We start from the raw sequence: 25,450 nt of genomic DNA on the forward strand, positions 1-25,450 counted from the left end.
GGTATGAATTATATATTTGAGTTCATAAGTCATGGGTAACAATTATCTATGAAATTTCCGGAATCTGGGCACGTGGTCCCATGGGTGACTTTTATGGATTTTCCTAGCGGGGTTAGGAAATTACTTTAATAGTTAAATTATGAAATTTTGAACATATATTGATTGATTTATGCTTTATTTAATTAGTTTTGGGTTGCTTGGCATTGTTTTGAGGCGACTAGTGAGGTTTAAGAGCGAAGTAGAGGGCTTGGAAGTGAGGTAAGTCTCTTGCCTAATTTTGTAAGAGGAAAATTATCGCCGTAGGTATTCTAATGGTTGTCTGCTTTTTGTTTTGGGCATTTTGTTCATACTTGGTGATGAGAGTCCGTGCGTATATAAAATCATATTTATATTCGGGTAGACTTAGGACTCTACCATGCAATATTTGTATTACATTAACTAAACTTGTTAAGTTAAATTACCTAAAGTTATAAATGAGATTGTATTAGAAAATCCTCTTTACCTGAAGTTTGGTGGATACTTGATTGTCGGTGAAAATCGTGCTTTCTTTATGTTCATATCCTTGTGTTGTATTTATATGACTCGTAGTTCGGAAAATTCCTCTATTCCTGTGGATCGGGCAGTACGCCTTGGCAGTGCTATAAAATAGTATAATGGATTGGGCTGTACAACCTCGGCAGTATAATTGAGACGCATCGGGTCGTATGACCTCGACTTTGTACAATATTATTAGAGATCGGGCTGTACAACCTCGGCTATGTAATATCTCTAGGAGTCATAATATAAATGAGATTTCTTTCTTGACATGAGACTTGACATTTATTTGATGTTTCTTATCAGTTTCAGATAGTGCCTGGTATTTGTGGATTACATATTATTGTTATATTGAAGGATTATATTAGTTACAATTACTTATTTATCGCTAATTATTGTGTTCCATGCCTATCTATGTTTCATGCACTTTACTTATTGGACCACTAAGAAGTGTCGATGTCGACCCCTCGTCACTACTTCTTTAAGGTTAGACTAGATACTTACTGGTACACGTTGATTTATGTACTAATATTACACTTCTACACTAATTGTGCAGGTACTGAGATAGGCACTTCAGGAGGTCATTCGGGCGCACATACGCACTATTAGAGACTTAGTGGTGAGGTGCTCTCCATGCCTCGATCTGCAGCACCCGAAATCTCTTTCTTGTTCGATTTATCATTTCAGTCTATTTTGTTTTAGATAATAGATGTAGTGGTTTGTATATTCTACTAGATTGCTCGTGCAGTTGTGACATCGGGTTTTGAGAATTTTTAATAGATGATTATGGTTTGCCTAATATTATAATCATATCATTTTATGTTTCATTTATACTTTATGGCCTAGTAAGAACGTAAGTATGCTTCTATGGTTCCTTTATTTAACTTCATTTATTTAATGAAATACAAGATTTTAAGAGTATAAAAATGCTTAATTAAATTGATGGTTCACCAATGGTTTTCCCAACAACAACATTGGGAACCATCACGACCTATGGTGGGAATTGGGTCTTTACAGCTTTGTATGGGAGCACTAGGTTCACAGGTCTCATGGGTCATGAGCAGGCTTAGTAGAGTCTTGCGGATTGGTGCTGATTAGTGCGGAGACGTCTGTACTTATATTTGAGAGCTATAAGGTGTTAGGAAACTTCTTTTTCTTCATCTCCTATCATGCAATCGATATTATGCTAAGTATATTTCTCTTATTCTCTCACAGATAGTGAAAAGGTGTACGATGGCTATACCCGGCGGCAGAGGGGTTGCTCCCCCAGCCGTTAGAGGTAGAGGCAGAGGCAGAGGTCGATGGTAAGCCACATTTTATGCTAGAGGATGAGGTTATCTAAAAGTTGTTCCTGTAATACCATGAGCGGATATGGTGGAGGATCCTGTTATTGAGGAGTATGATGAGGTTCCTGCATCTGAGTCGACCCCGGCAGACTTTATGACTGCTCTGTTATTTCAAGAGGTCATGGGTCGTATGATGCGGTTCATGGATTCTATGACTCCGGCCGGGCTAGTTCCAGCAAATCAAACCACATCTCTGGTGGGAGGGGGAGCATAGACCCCTAGCGCTCATGCGCCAGAGCACGCCGCTGCTGTGTATCAAACCCCAGGTGCATTGCCTACGTGCGAGGATCAGCCAGTTGAAGCAGTTAGAGCGGAGACTAGACCGACGAGGACGATTGAGGAGCAGAAGCAGTTGAACAGATGAAACATGATTCATCCTCCTATCTTTTGTGGTGAGCAGTCAGAGGACCCCTAGGATTTCATTGACTATTGTAGGGAGAGGCTGCATAATATGGGGGTAGTGGAGTCCAATGGGGTGTACTTCACAATATTTTAGCTAGAGGGGAAAGCTCGCAGATGGTGGTAGTCATATCTCCAAAGCAAGAGAGAAATTTCACACCCCTTGACTTGGGATCAGTTCACACATCTCTTCTTGGAGAGATATATCCCACCCTCACATAGAGAAGAGTTACGGGGTCAGTTTTAGCATCTCCAACACGGTCAAATGTCCTTGACCAATTATGAGGCGAGATTCTGTGAGTTGTTTCACTATGAAACTATCATTCTCCCCACAGAAGCAAAGAAAGTACAGAGCTTTATTGTGGGCTTACACTATAGGATTAAGGTTTCTATGTCATGGGAGGCAGATATGGGGACTCCTTATCATCAGGTTGTAGATATAGCTCGGAGGATCGAGTGTATCCACAACAAGGGCCGAAGGTTTATATCAAGGGATAAGCGGCCTTGTCATTATAGTGGATTCAGCGGCGCCCCATCTGGTGGCAGAGGTCAGTTCATGAAGGGCCAGCCTAGTAGGCACATGTATTCAGCACCACCACCTGCTCGGGGTGCTACAGTGTGGCCCTACTTCAGCGTAAAGAGTACCTACCAGTTATTCAGGGTTCCTCTAATGGGTATTCAGATCATCAGGGTTAGACCTAGAGTCAACATTTTTCCGCACCGAGAGGTTGCTTCGAGTGGGGGGAGCTTGGTCATGTGAGGAGGGTTTGCCCCAAGTTTTAGGGGCAAGGCAGTACAGTAGGGCCATTAGCCCATGATGACCATACAAATGCCCGTCTGGCCGGCTAGAGGTGGAGGGCGGGTAGGTAAGGGCTCCCTAGAGGTGGAGGCCAGCCAGGTGGCACTGCAACTAGATTCCATTCCTTCCCAATCAGACCAGATATAGTAGCCTCAGACGTCGTGATCAAAGGTATTATTTATGTCTGTCGTAGGGGTGCTTCGGTACTATTCAATCTAGGGTATACTTATTCCTATGTCTCTTCTATTAGTATATCTAGCTAGGTTATCTCTGTCTTAAAGTCTCGGCATATAGTGGCGAAGGGTTGTTTGGCCTATCTAGCCTTTGTTCGAGATACTTCTTTGAAGACTCCCACAATAGATTTAGTGCCCATGGGGCGGGAGCTCTCCGATGTATTTTGTGCTGATTTACTTGGCATGCCAACAGATCATGATATCGATTTGGCTCCAGGCCCCTGGCCTATCTCTATTTTGCCCTATCATATGGCTTTGGTAAAGTTGAGAGAGCTGAAGGAGGAGATTCAGGAGTTTCTCGAAAAGGGGTTCATTAGGCCGAGTGTGTCTCCTTGGTGTGCACCGGTGTTATTTGTGAAGAAGAAGGATGGGAGTATGCGGATGTGCATTGATTACCGCATGCTGAACAAAGTCACCATCAAGAATAAGTACTCGTTATTACGCATTGATTATTTGTTTTATCTTCTATAGAGTTCTTGAAGATCGACTTGAGATATGGGTATCAGCCGAGGATTCGTGTTTCAGATATTTTAAAGACTGCTTTTCGGACTAGATATAGGCACTATGTGTTTCTAGTGACGTCCTTCAGCTTGACTAATGCCCCAATGACTTTTATATACTTCATGAATCGGGTGTTCAGGCCATATCTTAACTCATTTGTCATTTTTTTCATTGATGACATATTGATCTACTTGTGTAGTATGGAGGAGCACAAGTAACATTTGAGGTTAGTGCTTCAAACCTAGCGGGAACAAAAGCTTTATGCTAAGTTCTCCAAGTGAGAGTTCTGGTTAGATACTATGGTTTTCTTGGGTATGTTGTATCAGGTAAGGATATTAAGGTGGATCCCAGGAAGATCGAGGGAGTTCAGAGTTGGCCTCATCCCACTATAGCGACCAAGATCAGGAGTTTCTTGGAGCTAGAAGGTTATTAATGTCGGCTTGTGGAGGGTTTCACATCTATTGCAGCTCGTTTGATTAGATTGACCCAGAAGGTTGCTCAATTCAGATAGTCCGAAGATTGCACGGCGAGCTTTCAGAAGCTCAAGACCGCTTTGACTACAACACCAGTGTTGGTTTTGCCCTTCGGTTCAGGGATGTGTATTGTGTATTGTGACGCTTCACGTGTTGGCTTGGGTTGTGTATTGATGCATAAAGGGCAAGTTATTTCTTATGCTTCACGTCAGTTGAAGCCTCATGAGAAGAACTACCATGCTCATGATTTGGAGTTGGATGCAACAGTTCATGCTCTCAAGATCTGGATGCATTATCTTTATTGAGTGTCGTGCGGGTCTACACCGATCACCACAGTTTACAGCATTTTTTCAAGTAGAGGGATCTTAATCTGAGGCAGCGCAAGTGGCATGAGTTATTAAAGGATTATGATATTGGCATCCTTTATCATTCGGGAAACACGAATGTAGTTGCAGATGCCTTGAGCAGAAAGACCGAGAGTATGGGTAGTATGGCATTCATTTCAACAAAGGAGATCCATTGGCGTTAGACATTCAGTCCTTAGCTAACCAACTAGTGAGGCTAGATATTTCGTAGCCCAGTCGGGTTCTTGCATGTGTTATGGCTCAATCTTCTCTATTCGACTGGATCAAGGCTCGTTAGTATGATGATCTGCACTTGCTGGTCCTTAGGGAGAAGGTGCTACGGGGTGATACCAAGGAGGTTACTACTGGTGAAGATTGTGTTTTGTGAATCCAGGGTCGCTTATGTGTTCCTAATGTTGATGGTCTAGGAGGCACACAATTAGTGTTATTCTATTCATCCAGGTGCCATGAAGTGTATCGTAACCTGAAGTAGCATTACTCGTGGCGGCGGATGAAGAGGAACAAAGTTGAGTATGTGGCAAGGTGTTTGAATTGCCAACAGGTTAAGTACGAGCACTAGAGACCATGTGGCTTACATCAGTAGATGGTTATACCGAGTGGAAGTGGGAGCGCATCACTATCGATTTCGGAGTTGGTTTGCTGCGGACGTTGAGGAAATATGATGTCATTTGGGACATTGTCGACAGACTGACCAAGTCTGCACACTTTATTCCAGTGATGACTACATACACTTCAGAGAGGTTGGCCTAGATTTATATTCAGGAGATCGTCTGGTTGCATGGTATGCTCATTTCCATCATTTTAGATATAGGCACTCATTTCACTTTGCATTTTTGTAGAGCTATACAGAGTGAGTTAGATACCCTAGTAGAGCTTAGCAATGCCTTTCACCCACAGGACGACGGGCACTCGGAGCAGACAAATCAGATTTTTCAGGATATGATCAGATCATATGTGATTGACTCCGAAGGAGAGTGGGATCGGTTCTTACGATTAGCTGAGTTTGCATATAACTACAATTATCAGTCCAGCATCGAGTTGGCCCCATTTGAGGCCTTGTATGGTTGACGACGACATTCTCCTATCGGTTAGTTTGAGCCCGACAAGGATAGGTTATATGGTACTGATTTGGTAAAGAATGTTTTGGTTAAGGTAAAGTTTTTACTAGAGAGACTTCGCATAGCATAGTCCAGGTAGAAGAGATATGCGGATCAAAAAGTGTGTGATTTATCATTTGTGGTGGCAGAGAAGTTTCTCTTGAAAGTCTCATCGATAAAGGGTATCATGAGGTTTGGGACGAGGGGCAAGCTGAGTCTGAGGTTCAACGGTCCACTCGACGTGTTGGAGCGAGTTGGAGAGGTTGCATACAGGCTTGCTTTGCCTTCTAGTTTATCGGGAGTTCGTTCGGTATTTCATGTGTCTGTACTTCGGAGGTACCATGCCGACAGGTCCTATTGTTGGACTACAATGCAATTCAACTAGATGTGAGCTTGACAGGCAGGTCCACAAGTTAAGGTCTAAGAATATCTTTGTGGTGAATGTCTAGTAGAGGGGTTGAGGAGGTAACTTGGGATACCGAGGAGGACATGTGGAGCAGATATCCACACTTATTCGGCACTCCAGGTATGATTCTAAACTCGTTCTAGGATGAACGATTATTTAAGAGGTGGAGAATGTAATGACTCGGCGGGTCATTTTTCTTTCTAGATCCCCGTTACCCTATTTAAGACTCCCCATATATGATTTTCCTGTTTATGACTTTAGGGGACGATTGATTTGGTTTTGGAAGGGTTCTAGTTGAATTCGAAAAACTTACTTCCATAATAGTGACCTAAGATGTCCAAGTTTGATTTGAGTCAAAACATTGAGTGAATGGCCTCGGAATTTGAAGGTTCCAATAGGTTCGTATAATGATTTCGGATTTGGGTGCGTTCAGATCGATTTTCGGGTGATTCGAGAGCGTTTCGACACTTATTATTGAAAATTTGCATCTTGAAGATTTTATAGTTTTCTAATTTTCATTTGAAGTAGACCTTGGTGATATCGATGCTCATTTGGAATTCTGAGCTTGGAATAGGTTTGTATAATGATTTGTGACATGTGCTTTAAATTTGGCGTCATTCCGAGTTGTCTAAGTATGATTCCGTACGTTCGGAACTAGTTTGAAAAAGTTTGAAGTTCAAAGGTTGATTAATTGGTTTTCAAGTGTGATTCTTGATTTTGATATTATTTTACGTGTTCTTAGACTTCGAGTAGGTACGCATTATGTGTATGGAGTTATTGGTATAATTGGACTAGGTCCCGGGTGGTTCGGGTATGTTTCGGACCACCCGGAGCAAAGTTTAAGTTGGTAGATTTTCCGGTGTTGGTTTTGTTCTTAGCGAAAACGGAGGGAGTCTCGTGTTTGCAATGAATGTTTTTGGCTGGAGGCAATTTTATTCTTCACGTTCCCGTCGGTGGGGTCACATTCACAAAGTGTTGGAGCAGTGAAGCTACACATTGGCAAGAGGTAAGACGTGATCTCTAAGAAGGAGCTGGAGGTGGGTGGTGGCAAGTTGTTTGCCTTAGCATTTGCGAAGGGCCATCCGCATTCACAAAGGTTAAACCAGGTTAGACATCACGATTGTGGATCCCTGGTCGTTTGTGAGATGTGTATTTCAGGGGCGATGACAGGTTTTCCTTCGCAATTGCGAAGGGGCTTCCATGATCGCGAAGAAGGAATGCTTGGGAAGAACATTATTTTAATACGGGACATAAGCTCATTTTTCTCATTTCTTATTTCTCACTTGGCTTGGCCGATTTTGGAGCTTCTTGGAAGGGGAATTTTATCAAGCACTATAAGGTGAGTAATTTCCACCTAATGTGAATTAAATACATGGATTACGGGTAGAGTTTAACATAGAAATTAGTAGAATTATGGGATTTTGTTGAAAACCTTATGGTTTAGTAAAAAGAGGGATTTGACCATGAAATTAATTATGGAATTGGGTGTAAATTATATGTTTGGCTCGTAAGGTCATGGGTAACAATTATCTACGAAAATTTCAGGAATCCGGGCATGTGGGACTGGGGTGACTTTTATAGACTTTCCAAGTAGGGTTGGGAAATTATTCTAATCGTTAAATTATGAACTATTAAACATATATTGATTGATTGATTCGACATTGTTTTGAGGCGAGTAGTGAGGTTTGAGAGCCAAGTAGAGTTCTTGGAAGCGAGGTAAGTCTCTTGCGTAATATTATAAGAGGGTAATTATCCCCGTAGATATTCTAATTGTTGTGAGCTATTTGTTTTGGGTGTTACGTATGTACTGGGTAACGAGAGTCCGTGCATAGCTAAAATCATGTTTATGTCCGGGTAGACTTAGAACTCTACCATGTAATATTTTTATTACTTGAACTAAACTTGTTAGTTAAATTAGCTGAATTTATAATTGAGATTGGATTAGAAATTAAATTCGACCGAGCCTATTTACCTTTAATTTTGGGGGATACTTGATTGCCGGCGAAAATCATTCTTTCTTTATGTTCCGATATTTTTGTTGTATTTATGTGACCCGTAGTTTGAAAACTTCCTATATTCCTAATGATCTGGCCGTATGCCTCGGCCGTGCTATGCAATAGTATTGTGGATCGGGCCATACGACCTCGACAATATAGTTGAGATGCATCCATGGATATGTATGACCTAGACAATGTACACTATAATTAGGGATCGGTTCATACAACATCAACATAAATCTTGCGTAATATCGCTAGGAGTCAGAATATACATGAGATTTCTTTCTTGACATGACACTTGGCAGTTACTTGATGTTTCTTATCTTTTCGGGATAGTACTTGGTATTTGATGATTGCATATTATTTTTATGTTGAAGGATCATGTTACTTACAGTTACTTATTTCATATTTATTTATTGTGTTCCGTGACTGTCTATGTTTCATAAACTTTATTTATTAGTCCACTAGTAAGTGTCGATGTCGATGCCTCGTCACTACTTCTTCGAGATTAGACTAGATACTTACTGGGTACGCATTGATTTACGTACTCGTACTACGCTTCTGCACTGATTGTGCAGGTACGAGGAGGGTACTTAATGCGGTCATCTAGGCGCGCATACACACTATCAGGAGACTTAGTGGTGAGCTACTCCCCATGCCCCGATCTGCAGCACTCGGAGTCTCCTTTTTGTTTTATATATCATTTCTGTCTATTTTATTTCAGAGAATAACTGTAGTGGTTTGTATATTCTATTAGATTGCTCGTGCACTTGTGACTTCGGGTTTTGGGAATTTCTAGTAGATGATTATGGTTTGCCTAATATTATCATCATTTCATTTTATGTTTCATTTATACTTTATGGCTTAGTAAGAACGTAAGTATGTCTTTATGGTTCCTTCATTTAACTTTATTAAATTAATGAAATACAGGATTTTAAGAGTATAAAAATGGATAATTAAATTGATGGTTCACCATTGGCTTGCCTAATGGCGACGTTAGGCCCCATCATGACCTATGATGGGAATTGGGTCATGACATATGTATTACATGATCCTCAACAAAAGAATATATACGAAGTCATCAAATACCAAATACTACCTCGAATGGAATATATGTGATCAATATCAGGTGCAAATATCAACTTCGAGTAAGGATACTTGTATATGCACTGACTCTCTATCAAAATATTATGCACGATTTTGCCGAGACGAACAGCCCGATCCCATAAGCGTGGTATTTCATGATATTCCGAGATCGTACGGCCCGATCCATAAGTGTATATCATAATACTGACGTGGAGAAAGACATGATCCCATAAGAGTTGTGTTACATGATACTTCCAAGGTCGTATAGATTGATCCCGTAAGTGTATTATTACATGATATTACCGAGGCAGATTATCTGATCCCATAAGAATAGTATTACATGCCACTGCCGAGGCGAACGACCTGATCTCATAATAACGGTATTACATGATATTGTCGAGGTAAAGGACCCAATCCCATATGAGTATTGAAACATTCAATGGGTTAGTAGCCAACTCGTGAAGATACGTTCGAGTTTAAGTGGTCGCGAATCTTTCTATCAAGTAAGTACAACACGAAAATATGTATATAAGAGGAATCATAACTATAATCAAGTATCATGCCGAGTTCTTAAAGTAGCAAGGCTCAACAAGCTGCACAAGTCTAGTCTCAAGCTAAATCTTAAATTGGAGCATTTAAACAGATAACAACTCCAGTAATACTATGAAAGTCTAAGTCTACCTGGACATATCAAGAATCTATCATATGCACAAACGCTATTCACCTCGTGTGTACATAGCTCCCATAACACGTAGCACATAAAAAATAGAATACCTACAAATATAAGTTCCCTCTTACAAAATTAGGTAAGAGACTTACCTTACTCCGAAATCCAATAATCAGCTCCAACACCTCTCTAACACCTTAAACCAATGTCAAACGATCTGAAACTAGCCAAAGAACATGAAAACCAATCAATACATACTCAAAACCCATAATTTATCAATTAGAAACAAATTCCCATCTCCCCACAAAAAGTCAAAAAAAGTCAACCCCGGGGCTCATGCACCTGGATTCCGAAAATACTCAGAATTAAATATTACACATAGAATCACGAACTCAAATATATACATTGTTTCTAATTTCATGACCAATTTTTTGGTCAAAACTAAAAAATATGATTTCTAGATTTTCTTCCAAAATCCCACATTTTCTACTAATTTTCATGTTAAAATCCACACCTAGATTCCGAAAATTCTCGAAATTAAATATTACACATAGCATCACGAACATAAATATATACTTTGTTTCTAATTTCATGACCAATTTCGTGGTCAAAACTCAAAAATATAATTTCTAGGTAGTCTTCCAAAATCTCACATTTTCGACTAATTTTCATGTTAAAATCCATATATAATCCATATATTTAGATCACAATAGATTTTCATTCGTAAATTTATCGTTTGTCATTTGATGGGTTTGCTTATTTAATTGGAATCTCTCTCTAACGTTTTTCTTCTGTCGCTCCATCATCCCTATCACCGGACCTCCGGCGAATACCGGACCAGGTAAGCACCCCGGCCACCACCCCACCCCACCCTATCTTTATCTCTCCTTTCTCTCTCCTCCTTTCTCCTTCTTCTCCGTTACTTCCCTTTCCCCCTGCCTTTCTTTCTTGTTTTCTTGTCCCCCCCCCCCTCCTTTTTTTGGTTTCCAGATCTGCCCCCCTCCCCCTATATTTCCCTTTTCTTCTTCTCCCTTATTTCTCTACCGTATACCTCGTCTCTTCCACCTCGTCTCCCTATTTTCTGGCGCAATGACTTAGCCTAGCGGTGGCGGTAGTTGAGATAATTTTCTAGCGAGCCTCAGGCGAAGCGGGCGGGAACTTCCAAAACATAGCTGTTGTGGACAACACCTTTCTCGGCACTCGTTATGATTTAAGGTTCTTTTGTTCTTGCTTAGAATTTACTATTTTTTAATATTAGACTCGTATGAGTTGGTACCTCCCATTTTCCAGTTTCCCTTTGTTGTGTTAGTTAAATTGTTGTCAGCTTAGTTCGTATTAGTTTATTCATAGTATTAGTGTACCTGTAGTTGCAACTTGTCTTCTTCTAGTTTGGTTTGTTATATTGTGTGTGATAGTGATTCCCATTACTCTTCCGTAGCTATAGTGGTTGTGGACTGGGATGGTCGAGTGAGGTCATGTCCTCGGGGGGAACGGGGGGTGGGGCGGGAGGTAGGGCAGGGGTTAGGGGGTGGGGCGGGAGGTAGGGCAGGGGTTACTGGGTGGGGCAGGAGGCAAGGGAGGTAAAGGGAACAAGGGTGTCTGTAGGTTGAGAATTGGGTCATGGAACGTAGGTACATTGACGAGGTAAGTATATATAGTTGGCGAAGATCCTCCAGAATATGAGGTTCAATATAGCGTGTGTCTAAGAGTCTAGGTGGGTAGGGTCGAGGGCGAAGGACGCAGACGAGTATAAACTTTGGTACTCAGGAGTCCAGAAAGGTAAGAATGAAGTGGGTATCTTAGTGGATAGGGAACTCAGAGAGTCTGTGGTCGAGTTTAGACGAGTGAATAATAGATTGATGATTATTAAGTTGGTGGTTGGAGAGTGCACCCTAAACGTCATTAGCGCCTGTGCGCCGCATGTGGGCCTAGATGAGGAGGTTAAACGACGCTTCTGGGAGGGGTTAGATGAGATTGTGCGTCAGGTTCCGCCTACCGAGAAGCTATTCATAGGAGGAGATTTCAATGGGCATACTGGGTTGACTACAGGTGGTTATGGCGAGGTGCATGGAAGCTTCATTTTTGGGGAGAGGAACAGAAGAGGTACATCGTTGTTGGACTTCGCTAAGGCTTTTGGGTTGGTGATTGCGAACTCTAGCTTTCCAAAGAGGGAGATGCATTTGGTTACTTTTCAAAATGTAGTGGAGAAGACTCAGATTGACTATGTCCTCCTTGGGAAAGGTGACAGAGGACTGTGCAAGGATTCTAAGGTAATTCTGGGAGATATACTCATGATGCAACATAGGCTCTTAGTGCTGGATGTTGGTATTATGTTAAAGAGGAGGAAAACGTCTACTCGAGCAAGTCCAAGAATCAGGTTGGGAGCCTTAACTAATGATAAAGCCCAAGAGTTGGAGGGGCGGTTATCGTTTATGGGAGCTTGGAGGAGCAGTGGTAAAGCAAGCACTATGTGGTCAGCGAGAACAGACTGTATTAGGGAGGCTGCGACAGAAGAGTTTGGAGTCTCGACGGGTGTCTCTGGTGGGCACAAAAGAGACTGGTGGTGGAATGAAGTGGTTCAAGGTAAAGTGGAAGCTAAGAAGGCGGCGTACCTGAAGTTAGTAGGGAGGATAGATGAGGAGGAGAGGCAAGCATGCATGGAGAGGTATAAGACAGCTAGGAAGGAGGTTAAGCTGGCGGTCACAGAGGCTAAGACTGCGGCTTATGGTCGTATGTACGAGGAACTGGGGAAAAAGGTAGGGAGAAGAAGTTATTCCGGCTGGCCAAGTTGAGAGAGAGGATGTCTCGGGATTTGAACCAAGTGAGATGCATCAAGGACGAAGATGGTAGAGTATTAATGGAAGATGTCCAGATTAAGAGGAGATGGCAGACTTACTTTCATAAACTTCTGAATGAAGAAGGGGATCAGGATATTGTGTTAGGCGAATTGGAGCATTCCGAGAGTCACAATGACTTTGGGTACTACAAGCATATGGAGGTTGATAAGGCCGTGGGAGCTATGCGTAAGATGAGTAGGGGCAGAGCGACCGAGCTAAACGAGATTCCGGTGGAATTTTGGAAGTGTGTGGGGAGAGTAGGTTTGGAGTGGTTGACTAGGTTGTTTAATGTTATTTTTAAGTCGAAGAGGATGCCAGAAGAGTGGAGGTGGAGTACGGTGGTCCCATTGTATAAGAACAAAGGTGATATCTAGAGTTGTAACAATTATAGGGGTATCAAATTACTGAGTCATACTATGAAAGTGTGGGAGAGGGTGGTTGAAGTGAGTGTCAGGATGATAGTGTCTGTATCCGACAACCAGTTCGGGTTCATGCCGGGTCGCTAGACTACAGAAGCTATACACCTTGTTAGGAGGTTGGTGGAACTGTACAGAGAGAGGAAGAAGGATCTGCACATGGTGTTTATTGACCTAGAGAAAGTGTATGACAAGCTTCCTAGGGAAGTTCTCTAGAGATGCCTCGAGGCAAAAAGTGTGTTGGTTCCCTATGTTATGGCGATTAAGGACATGTATGATGGGGCTAAGACTCGGGTTAGGACAGTATGAGGTGACTCTGAGCATTTTCTAGTTATAATGGGGTTACACAAAGCTTCTGCGCTCAGTCCGTTCTTATTCACCCCGGTGATCAACGCATTAACACACCATATTCAAGGGGAGGTGCCATGGTGCATGCTAGTCGCCGATGACATAGTTATGATTGATGAGTCGCGATCCGGTGTTAATGAGAGGCTAGAGGTTTGGAGATAAGCTCTTGATGCTAAGGGTTTTAAGTTGAGCAGGACAAAAATGGAATACCTGGAGTGTAAATTCAGTGCCGATCTAGGGGAATTGGTCGTGGATGTGATGCTTGAATTACAGGTCATCCCGAGTACAGGCAGCTTCAACTACCTTGGTTCGGTTATCCAGGAGGGAGGGGAGATCGAAGAGGATGTCACACACTGTATTGGGGTAGGGAGGATGAAGTGGAGGTTAGCATCTGGAGACCTGTGTGACAAGAGAGTGCCACCAATACTCAAAGGTAAGTTCTATAAAGCGGTGGTTAGACCGGCCATGTTGTATGGGGCTTAGTGTTGGCCCATTAAGAACTCACATATCCAGAAGATAAAAGTAGCAGAAATGAGGATGTGCGGGCACACTAGGATATGACATAGAATTCCATAAGATTAGGAATGATGTTATTCGAGAGAAGGTGCACGTTGATCCCAATGATTACAAGATACGGGAAGCGAGGGTCAGATGGTTCGGACATGTTCAAAGGAGAAGCCAAGATTCTCTGGTACAGAGGTGTGAGCGGCTGGTTGTGGAGGGCACGAGAAGAGGTAGAGTGCGGCCTAACAAGTATTGAGGAGAGGTGATCAGACAGGATATGGCGAGACTCCAGATTTTTGAGGACATGACACTTGATAGGAAGATGTGGAGGTCAAGTATTAGAGTTGTAAGTTAGGATGTAGTTGAGTCTTGACTTACTTCGTACCATTGTGGGACTAGCCATGTAGGGTTTTTGTCTAAGATAATTAGTGACAATGTTGTGTTTTACTACTTCGCTTTTCAGTGCATGTCCTATTTACTAGCTATCGCTTTTGCTTAGCATCTTTCTTCTGCATTTCATGGTGTTCCTATTTTTCCTATGATTGTTGTGGTGATACTAATATTGTCTCCTTTTGTCCTTTTGTCTTTTTATTTTCTTGAGCTGAGGGTCTTTCGAAAACAACCTCTCTACTCTTTTGGGGTAGGGGTAAGGTCTGCGTACACACTACCCTCCCCAGACCCCATTAGTGGGATTTTACTGGGTTGTTGTTGTTTGTTTGTTATTTAGATCATAATAAGTTGGTATCACTTACCTGGTTAACGATGATGACAATGGCTCATCCAAATTGCCTCAAAATCGCCTTAGCAAGAGAGAAATGAGATCAAATGAGCAAATTCCTGATTTGTAAACTTATAATCTGCCGAAACATTACCCTTTTGCTATTGCGGTCCACAGCCTCGCAATCGCGAAGCCAAAATTCCACTACTGCCCAATCCCCCAACCCAGCTTCCACTACACAAATGCTTATTCTATGACGTGAATGCAATAAACCAACTTCTAGACCTCCAAGCACCCTACGCGAACATGATGCACCACCTACAATCGCGAATCACAAATACTCTCCAGTTCCAAATCACTCTTCGCGATTGCGATCGCACTACACATTCCATGATGGCTATGCATACTATTGACACCAGAAAATCAGCAACTTCCAATCAAAGGGAAATGGTCTGAAATTACCCTGAAACATACTTTAGACTCCCGGGACCCAATCCAATCATACCAACTAGTCACAATACCTTATCCAAACTTTTTTAGAGCCCGAAACTCCACGAATAACATCAAAACCAAGAATCGACGATCAAAGTCCTTCTCTTAACTTTCAAACTTCAAACATTGTTAGACACGTCCGAATAACACTTGTCGCTCCCCATTTTCTCGTAAAATCGAGTTTCGACATGTGACAACTCTTTTAAATGATATTAAAAGAAGACCTAGCGATTTTAAGGTGCATTTTGTCATGTACTTGCAAATAACTCTATTTTAACTAGTCAGCATCGATAAATATCGGGTAAGGGCTCAAATTAGCTCGAATAGATGGTGTTAGGCACTCTTTGAGGTCCACAACTGTGGTTCCCAGCTAAATTTTAAACTATGTGGGAATATCAAATTATTGACTAAATTATCCTAAGTGAACATACAAATTGATTAAGAAGCTAACTGGGAGAGCGGTTAATCAGGTTACTAATTATTCTAAGAAACATACAGGATATAGCTTGATTACTAATAGTCAACTAGATTAAGGATATTCGAAGAAACATCATACAGATAGATAAGCTTGGGTAGAACATGCATGAATAATTTAGACATAATTGGGGTCCTAAATTTTTTCAGCCTAAGGGATCATCCCGTGCAATATAAATAATACTTCGCAACCTTAAGTGTAATGGTTTCTCATATTATCCAGCGAACACAGAGTATCATGCATCTATAAGTTTTTGTTTAACCTAAAGCGCACTAATTCAATTCTATGTCATACCCTATAAGTGCTTACCCGTCAGATGCCTATTGTCAGGGATGTGTTCGACATCTATAGAGATGGTTCTAGAATTATACTAGGGTTGCTCAAAATTAAAAATCTTGGTCCCAAACAATTGGAACAAGTAGGACTTCAAAGTATCGCAATTAGCATAAAATCGCTCACACTTACCTCCTCGGATAGATTCATATATGTGCAAAAGTATTTTTAATTAAACTGGTTTTGAAGAAGTAGCAGAACTAATGTGTTTTTATGATAGATTGTTTTAATGAATTGTCCTATGAGTATGATTTCTAATTGTGATGGTATACCAGACAGTTTTAATCTAACTTGTATCATTAGATTAGTTGATTTAGACGTAAGACATAATTTCTAAGTGACAATTATAGGTGACCAATTATGACAGTGAGGGTTCTAAACATTCTAAGTATTAATCTTGTGGGCATGATCTCTATTTCATTATAAGATCCTATAGGCAAGTTCTCTATGTGACTTGGGTGATTTGCCTTGCTTCAGTTACGGAATGATCAAGTAACTCATTACTTATAACACTATAGGCATAATCTCTAGGTGTGACGCCCTAAGAACATGATTTCTTAGCTTAGTGGCCCAACATTCAAGTTAATTAGCGTAGAGGAAGTCCATAGGCATGGTATCTAGGTAGTGTTGAAAACTGTTGAGAAACTTATCACATAACAAATCATATTGCCATGTTGGCTGAGTGACTTTATTGAATTATTAACATATTAGTCAAATTATGCAAGCAGTGTCCAATTCACATTAGTAAAATCCTAGGCTCATAATTTCTAGGTGAAGAGGACATGATTTAATAACCTTATAGTCAAGGTAGCTAGTAGCAGGTGTCATGTAGAAATTTGAACATGATTTGTAATGATAAGTAGCATGCAAGGACATTTGAACTTATAGGCATATTATCTACCCAAGCATGCAAAAATTAAGCTATCCCAGGCTAAATCTATTATTTTTCCCTTTATCTATCTTTACAAGTTATTATAAATCAAAAGAAAATAATTATAGGAACAATATGAATACACAAGTAACCCAATTCTATTTCTGGGTCTTCAACAGTCTCTCAACATCTTGTAAATAACAGGCCCAAGCTCTAAGTACACTAGGGAAAGCTGATAGTACATTTTCAAATCCAATACCATTTCTGGCCCAACAGATCAGACCTAGACTCATGAGAAACACCTTTTTCCTTTTGCCACTCATGAGAAAATATCTAGCAATGCAGATGAAGATCATATAGGCAAGTGTTCTAGATACTATGTCATGACATTTCCACTTAGTCAAGAATCATACAGATATACCCATAAATAGGCTTCAGAATTTTCCAAACAAAAACAAGATAAAGCAGAGGGGTTGACTTCATGTTCGAATCAAATCATAACAAAATCAAATGCAGTCCAACAAGGGCAAGCCCTATGTGCATACTTCAAAGTGCAACATTAAAGAAATATAAGGAACTCAAAACGAGGTTGTTCAACAAGTGGAAACTGGGGAAGTAATAGGGTAGATCCTGACATATGCATACTAAGAAACAAACAAACATAGATGTTCATGGATAGTACTCAGTAATATACAAGTTAGTTGCCCTATAACTAGCCAAGTAACCATATCCCGTGCCAAAATTCAATGCAAATGCAATAAAGAGCACACATAGAACTTTGTTGATTCCATAAAGCCAAACAAATGGCAAAGTATTGTCTTTATGACATCTTAAACAAGTACAGAGGGTAGAGTCTAATTATCAGTTTCACATGCGAAAGTATGGGTGGAAGGTGAGTTCATGATTGGCGTGCAAAGATAGTTAGGAGGCAAATTTACGAAGGAAAACCTATAAGTATGATCTTTTACTTATTTTTAAGGTAATGCAGGGATAGTCAAATAGAGTAGCCTCATACAAATTCGTGCAGGAAAGGAAGAAAAAGATACATTTTTAGAGAATTGGGTAGTCTAAGGATTAACAAGAAACAATGATGCAAATTAACACATAAGGGATGTCCTTAACTCTCCTAAATCAATATTTCATTACTCAGACTAATAATCATTGCACAAACACTGATTCGAGCATTTGAAATTGACATAAGAGAATAAAATTGCATAGTACAAGTAACTAACCAGCTGTATAGAGAAGCAGGTAAACAAGAAAAATTAGAAATCTAGTAGTAATTCAACAGTGAATGCAAGCGAACAAGCTTGAGAAGCAGAAACCCCAGACTCTCTAGCACTTCAGAGTTTACAAGAGCCTCGAGGACTCCGAGCAGTGCTTGTGCCCGAGAAGGTTTATAGAATAATATCCGAATTTCCTTGGCTTTCCGTCGGCCAAGAGTTCTCAGTGAATCGGAACACCCAATAGAATAAGTGTGATTGAGATAAAGCATTGATTAAAGTCTATCCATAAGGGAAACTGGGCAGGGGTTGATATAGTGCTTGATTAGGCGAACAAACAAGGAAAAGTAAAATCACATGCAATCAGTGAGACAACTTGTAAAGAAAAGAAATCGATTCTCAAACCCTAGCGAGGGTTCCACAATTGAAAATCCACATGTGAGTGGAAGAATCGTCTCTCCTCGCGTGTAGATAGACGAGATATTGTGTAAATCTCAAAGATTGAAGTTGGTCGAGTGTAATTCTGAGAAATAGTACTTGCCAAAATCAGGCATACCACAGACGCGTAAGTAATAACAAGATAACACAAATAAGGCAAGCAGATCATAGAAGGATTCCATTGTCTAGCCGGACATAGAGAGGGATTGGGGATAAGGAGGCTAGGGTTAGCAGAAAAGAGGAGAGAAGAGTGGATTGAGAGGCGACTGAATTGAGGGAATGAAATTAGGGTTTGGAGATGGGTATAATAAGAAAATGAGGGAAAGGTTATGAGCCGTTGATCATTGGAGATCAACGACTGAGGTTAAAAAATGTTGGGTCGGGTAGGAGCGAGGTTTGGATAAGGTTGGTGGGTTAGTTTATCTTGTTTGGTCTTGGGGGATTGGGCCTAAGGGTTTTGGACCCTTTGGTCTGAAATTCAACCTTAATTGGGTTGGATTTTAAAATATGTAAAATTAAAGAAAATATAAATTAATAAAAATAGCTAACAAATATATAAAAATCTATTTATGAAATTAAAGACTTAAAGTGGTAAATTATGATTATAAAAATCTAAACATGCTATTTTGACATAAATAGTGTAATAAATATAATTATTGTAAAGAATATAGGCTATTATTGTAAATAATGCATAAATAATATTAGAATGCAATTATAGGAAATGATATAAAATGTCATAAAATATGTATAAAGTATTATAAAAATATAAATATCTAGTTTGGGTAACTGGTCACTCATAAATAATTTTACGGAAATAGTAAGTAGATTATCTATCAATTATAAATGCCAGAACCAATTGAAAAATGTTTATAATGTAAAACAATATTTGCATAAAACCTCCGTCATAATAATTTACAAAAAAGGTCACGAAGATAATAAATTTATATTTAAAATATTTTATGCAGTAATAATGCGAGAAATATTCTAAAAATAATACTTAAAATATATAAAAAAATATATTATAAAATATATCAACCCACAAAAGCTAAATAAAAATTATGAGGGAAAAATTGAGTATCAACAACTGCCTTTTTTACCCGAAGATGATGAAAGAAGTATCAAGTATAGACTTTAAGATGATAGTCATTTTTGTCTGAATGAGATGTTTTAAAATATCGGGGTCGAACCTTGGTCCTTGAGCATCCTACATATCCTTTGTTTTATGGGAATCAGGTCGTGTGTTGTTCTAGATCTAAAGGTGAATGAGGCATGTGGAGTTATTGTAGGAAGACTATGTGCTTTGGTGATGTTGTGAACAGTCGATATCACAAATAGAGGGTATAGATGACAAAAATGCGAAATTGTACATAGGGCGATGTGATTGGGGAACGATTACGGGAAAGAAAAATGCTCGATTATCGGTTAGCGGTTATTCGGAGATATCAAAGGAATGTGAATGTTGAACAAAAACAGGAGCGAGAATTGCTCCGGTTTGAAGAATGGTTGCCTTCCACGTTACCTGCAAAGCTCAAAATGCAATGAATATGGAAAACATATACATGGGTAATAGTTACAATAGCATAGCTGTGAGCGTTAGAAATTAAAGAGGGTGCAAATTCCATTAGGACTATGAAATATAACGACCCGACCAGTCGTTTTGAGCGTATGCACTTCGCTTGGTAGTTTACGGGTGTGAGTTTCCCCGTATGATGTATTCTAACTTGTGTGAATCATAGGTTTGGTTTTCAGGTTATTCGGGACTGATTTGGAAGAATGATTCTGAACTAGGGACCTTTAAATTTGAAAGAGTTGACCAAGTTTGACTGTTTAGAATTTGACGTCTGATTGGAATTTTGAAGGTTTCGTTAGCTCCGTTGGGTAATTTTGGACTTAGGAGCGCGTCCGGTTTGTGATTTGGAGGTTAGTGGTTGAATTTGACTCAAAATGGCGAAAGTTAAAATTTTGGAAAGGTTAACCGGGAGTGGACCTTTTGATATCATGGTTGGATTTCGATTCCAGAAGTTGGAGAAGGTCCATAATGTCGAATGTGATTTGTGTGAAAAATTTGAGGTCAATCGGACGTGATTTGATAGGTTTCGGTATCGATTGTGGAAGTTTGAAGTTTCAAAGTTCATAGATTTTAATATGCGGTATGATTCATCATTTTGATGTTGTTATGTGTGTTTTGAGGCCTCGAGTAGGTCTGTATCATGTTATGGAACTTGTTGGTATATTCAGACGTGGTCCCGAGAGGCTCGGGTGAATTTCGAACGAGGTTCGAATCATTTCATTTCATTTGTTTTGGATTTTACTAAGATTTCTAGTTATGGTGTTTCCGCATCTGTAGAAGAGTGGGCGCAGATGCGAATCCGCAGATGCAGACAATTGGCCATAGAAGCATAGCAGGCCATGGAAGACAGGGGTCGCAGGTGCGAAGAAATTCCAGCACCTGCGGTAGCGCAGATGCGGACAAGTGGACGCAGGTGCGGGGGCAGCTAGGAATGATTTACTGCGCAGAAGCGAGGCCAGGGCCGCAGATGCGCATTCGCTGGTGCGGAACTTGGAGTGCAGGAGCGGGCCCTGGAGGTGCAAGAGATTCCCGCAGAAGCGGCATTTTTCACCGCAGGTGCGAGAATCGGCCCGCAAATACAAAAAGTCTGGGCAGAAAGTTTATTAGCAAGGGTTCGCAATTTTAGTCTTATTTCAACATTTTGGACTCGGACTTAGGCGATTTTGGAGAAGATTGTCGAGGTGATTTTTGAGGTAAGCTTCTTGTACTCGTTTTGGATCATAAAACTTGTTTCCCCACTTAATTAGGGAGATTTTGAAGTGAAATTTGGGGGTTTAGGGCTTGAGAATTGGAGAGTGGATTTTGGGGATTTGGATGACCAAATGCTGTTGGATTTTGATAAATTTGGTATGGTTAGACTCGTAAATGTATGGGCTTTCGGGTTTTGTAAATTTTGTCGGGTTACGAGGTGCGGGCCCAGGTTGGGATTTTAGCCCATTTTTGGCTTTTGATTCAAGATTAGATCTTTTTCGATCAGGATTGTTTCCTTTTGAATGTGATGTGATTCGTATGGAGGTGACACACATGCTAGGTGATGGGCGTGTGGGCATGCACCCTGTGAATTTTGATTCTGTTGTTTCCATTGCACTATGTAGTGGCTGTATTTTGTTGATATCTGTGTTATCACCATGTAATAAAGTAGTTAAGCTGTCAATCATGCTAAATATCATATTTAGGCTTTTTGTTGATATTGTTAGGATCCATAGTGGTCGTTTCTTGCTGTCATCTCACTAATTTCATTGATAAATTGTACTCAGTCATATTCATGCATTCATATCATATCTCAGTCTGAGTTGTTGTTTATTGATACATCATATCATTGTTGTCAGGCTAGTTTCATGGCATTGTGAGCCCGTGAGTGAGACTGGAGAGATTGATGACTGAGTGAGGCCGAGGGCCTAAGTGAGACTGACATTTTGGGATCGTGCTACACGTCGCAGCATATGATATTGATTATATTTTATATGGATCGGGTTGCACGCTGCAACAAGCCTTCGGGCTAGATATATATATATATATATATACATACACTATTGGATCAAGTTGCACGCCGCAGCAATATTGGATCGGGTTGCACACCTCAGCAATATAGCACTTGGGTTGAAGGAGCCCCTTCGGATTCTGCATATCCCTAGTGAGCGCAGTCGACTATATTTATATGTCGATCGGGATGCCCACTTTAGCGGGTATTATATAGCGCTAAGTGATTGAGTGTGCCGAGCCTTGAACATAGAGAGAGAATGTGAGACAGTGAGATTGAGTACTCTGAGAATGTAAGTACATGAATTAATCTCGCAGATGCATTGCATTGACATGCACACATGACATACAGGCATAGAGATGTATTTTCCTCATGCTGTGCGATATCACATCATTCTGATTTATCACACATGTTGACAGATGGTCATAGTGATGCATTTGTTTTACACTGGTTATCTGAAAAGAAAATAAAACATCTTATTTATTCATATTTTTGGTAACTCTGGTAAACGATTTGGGTCTTCATTGAAGTACTTGAAAGGCAGAACTATTTTCAGAAATCATATTTTTGTTGAATATTTGATTGTTGAGTTACTTCTGGTATTACTTGTATTATGTTGTTATGAACTATTATTGGTTATTGAAGTTGGGTCCTAACCTTGGTACAAGCTCGTCTATACTTTCAGCATAAAGTTAAGTTTGTTACTTATTGAGTACATGGGGTCGGTTGTACTCATAGTACACTTCTGCACCTTGCGTGCAGATATTGGCTGCTTATGTTGTTGTGTTCAATGGGAGCTGGATTGAAGATGTACCTGCGTCCCGGTTGTAGCTGCCCCTTGTTCGTGGTAGCTTTATATCTATAAAACTCTGTTTTTGTACTATTCAAACAAACTATGTATTTATTTCATTTCCGCTTTGTAAACTCTATTCATAGAAGCTCATGATTTATGCTACCAGTTCTTGGGGAATGTATAAGATTCAGATATTTCTTTACTTAATCGCCTTATTAATTGTTATTGGAATTGGTTAGAGGTTAATTGGCTTACCTAGCGGGTTGGGTTAGGTTCCATCACGACTAGTGGATTTGGGGTCGTGACAAGGTGGTATTAGAGCTCTAGGTTCATAGGTTCTACAAGTCATGAGCAAGTATCTAGTAGAGTATTGCGGATCGGTATGACGACGTCCATACCTATCTTCGAGAGGCTACAAGACATTTAGGATATACTTCCCATGTTTTTTCTTTATCATGCGACACTGATTCATCTTGAAGAGTAACTCTTTGAATTCCTTCCACGCATTCGTATGCGTGTATGAGCGCTCGGTATCAGCTGTGCATCGTCGCCTTGTGATTCTATGAACGAGGTTTGAGATGTGTATTATGTATTTTGGTGATGGGTCAGTTTGGAGGACTTGAGGCCATGGTTAGACCGCAGCTTGAGCTCAATTGCTTTAGTGGTAACTTGTACATTTGGACTCATATGTCCGGTAATATCCCAACGAGAGGAATTTGTTGCTCGATGAGTGGTAAAATGACTATGTTGTGAGTATGATGTGACTGCGAGATGAGTATGGATCTTTAGAATGTGACGAGGAGAGTTTACTTCAGAGGTAGAAAGGACTATGGGGTGTTTGATTTCTATCTTGATTTGGCATATAGTCTCGAGTTATTGGTGTGTTGAGAGATCTCTCATGTTGTTTATTTGTGGAGTAAAGTAGATTCTCATGTCTTGTTGATGAGTTCAGAATCAAAAAGATTAAGTGATTGCGTAGTAATCGTGACTGTGGAATGGTATAGAGAGATGTCAGTTTGAGGCAGAGCATATATTTATGTCCTGCGAGGTGTCTTGAGGTTGTGTGGTCCTTATGATGTTTTGTAGAGAGTTCTCTTTTACCAGTGAATGATATATGTTGCAATTTGAGTTTGGATTGCCTGTGGAAGCTAGCTTAACCATCACGAGGATGAACGCGAGAGTTGCAGATGATTTGAGGTACTAGATGCTTTGTGTTGCATGAGTGGATGAAGGATTTATTAGAATATCATTGTGGTATTATGGTAGTAATGGGGTATGGTTATTATATGTAGTCAGATGTCTTATTCCATGGCTTTGAGCCAAGTGTTGGAGTTTGCTATCAACGAGTTGATTGCACAGTTGTGTGTGGTATTGGTTTCAGTTTGGGGTTTACTGGTGAATCAGCTATGACTGCAGGGGTTGCGATCGAGGATGACTCGGGTAAATGAATTCATGGATACAGGTTTTATTGCAATCTATGGGTATATGGGAATCATAAAATAATTGAGTGGTTATTCGCAAAGGATTTAATGTACATGGAGTAGGAATTTGCTCGGTTGCTAAGGAGTGTGGGTTACTCTTTATTCCCTTGGATGCTGGTGTGCTAATGGGGAACAAGTCGTTCGGTCTGTTTTGCTGGTTTAATTAAGATTTGAGTAGAGTGGATGACTGTCGAGAATGGTTCTAATGGATTCAAGAATTATATGAAGAAATTGAGAATTTCGGATTGGTAGACGGCTAGGATTTGATATTTGCATGGGATGGTGTCGATACTTGTGGCAATTTTTATATCATTGTGGATTATGCAATTTAGTATCAAGAAGGTGAAGAAAACAGTTTTAGGTTGACATAAGGTCTCTTTAGAGTGGGTACCGCAGTTGTGGTACTTTGGGCTGCTTAAGAGAGGAGTCAGCGGCTTATGGGCCTTAGGGTGTTGTGGTTTTATACTAGGGCCTCTTGTGTGGTGAATTATGGTTACGAATCATGGTGTTCTATCAAGGAGAACTATCAATTTGAAGGCAATTTGGAAAGGACCTGGAGAAATACGATAGCTTGGTAGTAGGTTGGGTTAGCACAGTAATGAATATAATCGATTCCTTGGGTACTTACGATGCGGCTAGACTCCACAAGTGTTTCGTGGCAATGCTCATGGGTTTTGGCGACCTGCGCAGCTGGGTTGAGTTAGAAAGATTCAGTTCTGATAGCTTGGTTGTGTGCAAATGGGTTTCGAAGAGTTCTCAATGGGTTTTACCACAGTTCGAGGAGTATATTTCCTACCGGCGTAAGGAATATGTTGCGTATTGGTATTTTCTCAGGGATGAGATCAAATGGAAGGTTTCTGACTGACCGAATATGTATTCTACTTGTGACTCAGAGTTGATTATGAGATTCTGATACTCTTCACAGGATGGCATGGTAGATGCGGTGTTTTGTGTGGGATTGAGATTTGCATGTGCAAGGTCACTGTTCAGTTTTGAAGGGAAGGATATAAATTTGTAGGCAGCATGGACGGATTTCGATGACTAGGTAAATGATATTACTAATCGGT

General features: G+C 40.3%; 1 protein-coding gene across 1 annotated transcript; it reads left to right on the forward strand.

The window, feature by feature from the left end:
* The first annotated feature begins 11,762 nt into the window (after positions 1-11,762).
* LOC138898733 (uncharacterized) lies at positions 11,763-24,350 on the forward strand. The gene is made up of 2 exons (XM_070184829.1): positions 11,763-12,590; positions 24,195-24,350. Exons 1-2 carry the CDS (start codon positions 11,763-11,765, stop codon positions 24,348-24,350), a joined length of 984 nt encoding a protein of 327 aa, XP_070040930.1.
* The last annotated feature ends 1,100 nt before the right edge of the window (positions 24,351-25,450 follow it).

This window comes from Nicotiana tomentosiformis, chromosome 9 (genome assembly GCF_000390325.3).
Source record: "Nicotiana tomentosiformis chromosome 9, ASM39032v3, whole genome shotgun sequence".
In the NCBI taxonomy this organism is placed as follows: Eukaryota; Viridiplantae; Streptophyta; class Magnoliopsida; order Solanales; family Solanaceae; genus Nicotiana; species Nicotiana tomentosiformis.

Coding starts and splice junctions, on each gene's coding strand:
- LOC138898733 (XM_070184829.1), top strand. CDS start 11,763: ATGATTATTAAGTTGGTGGTTGGAGAGTGCACCCTAAACGTCATTAGC. Junction 12,591..24,194: donor ATAAGACAGCTAGGAAGGAG/GTTAAGCTGGCG, acceptor TATTATATGTAG/TCAGATGTCTTATTCCATGG.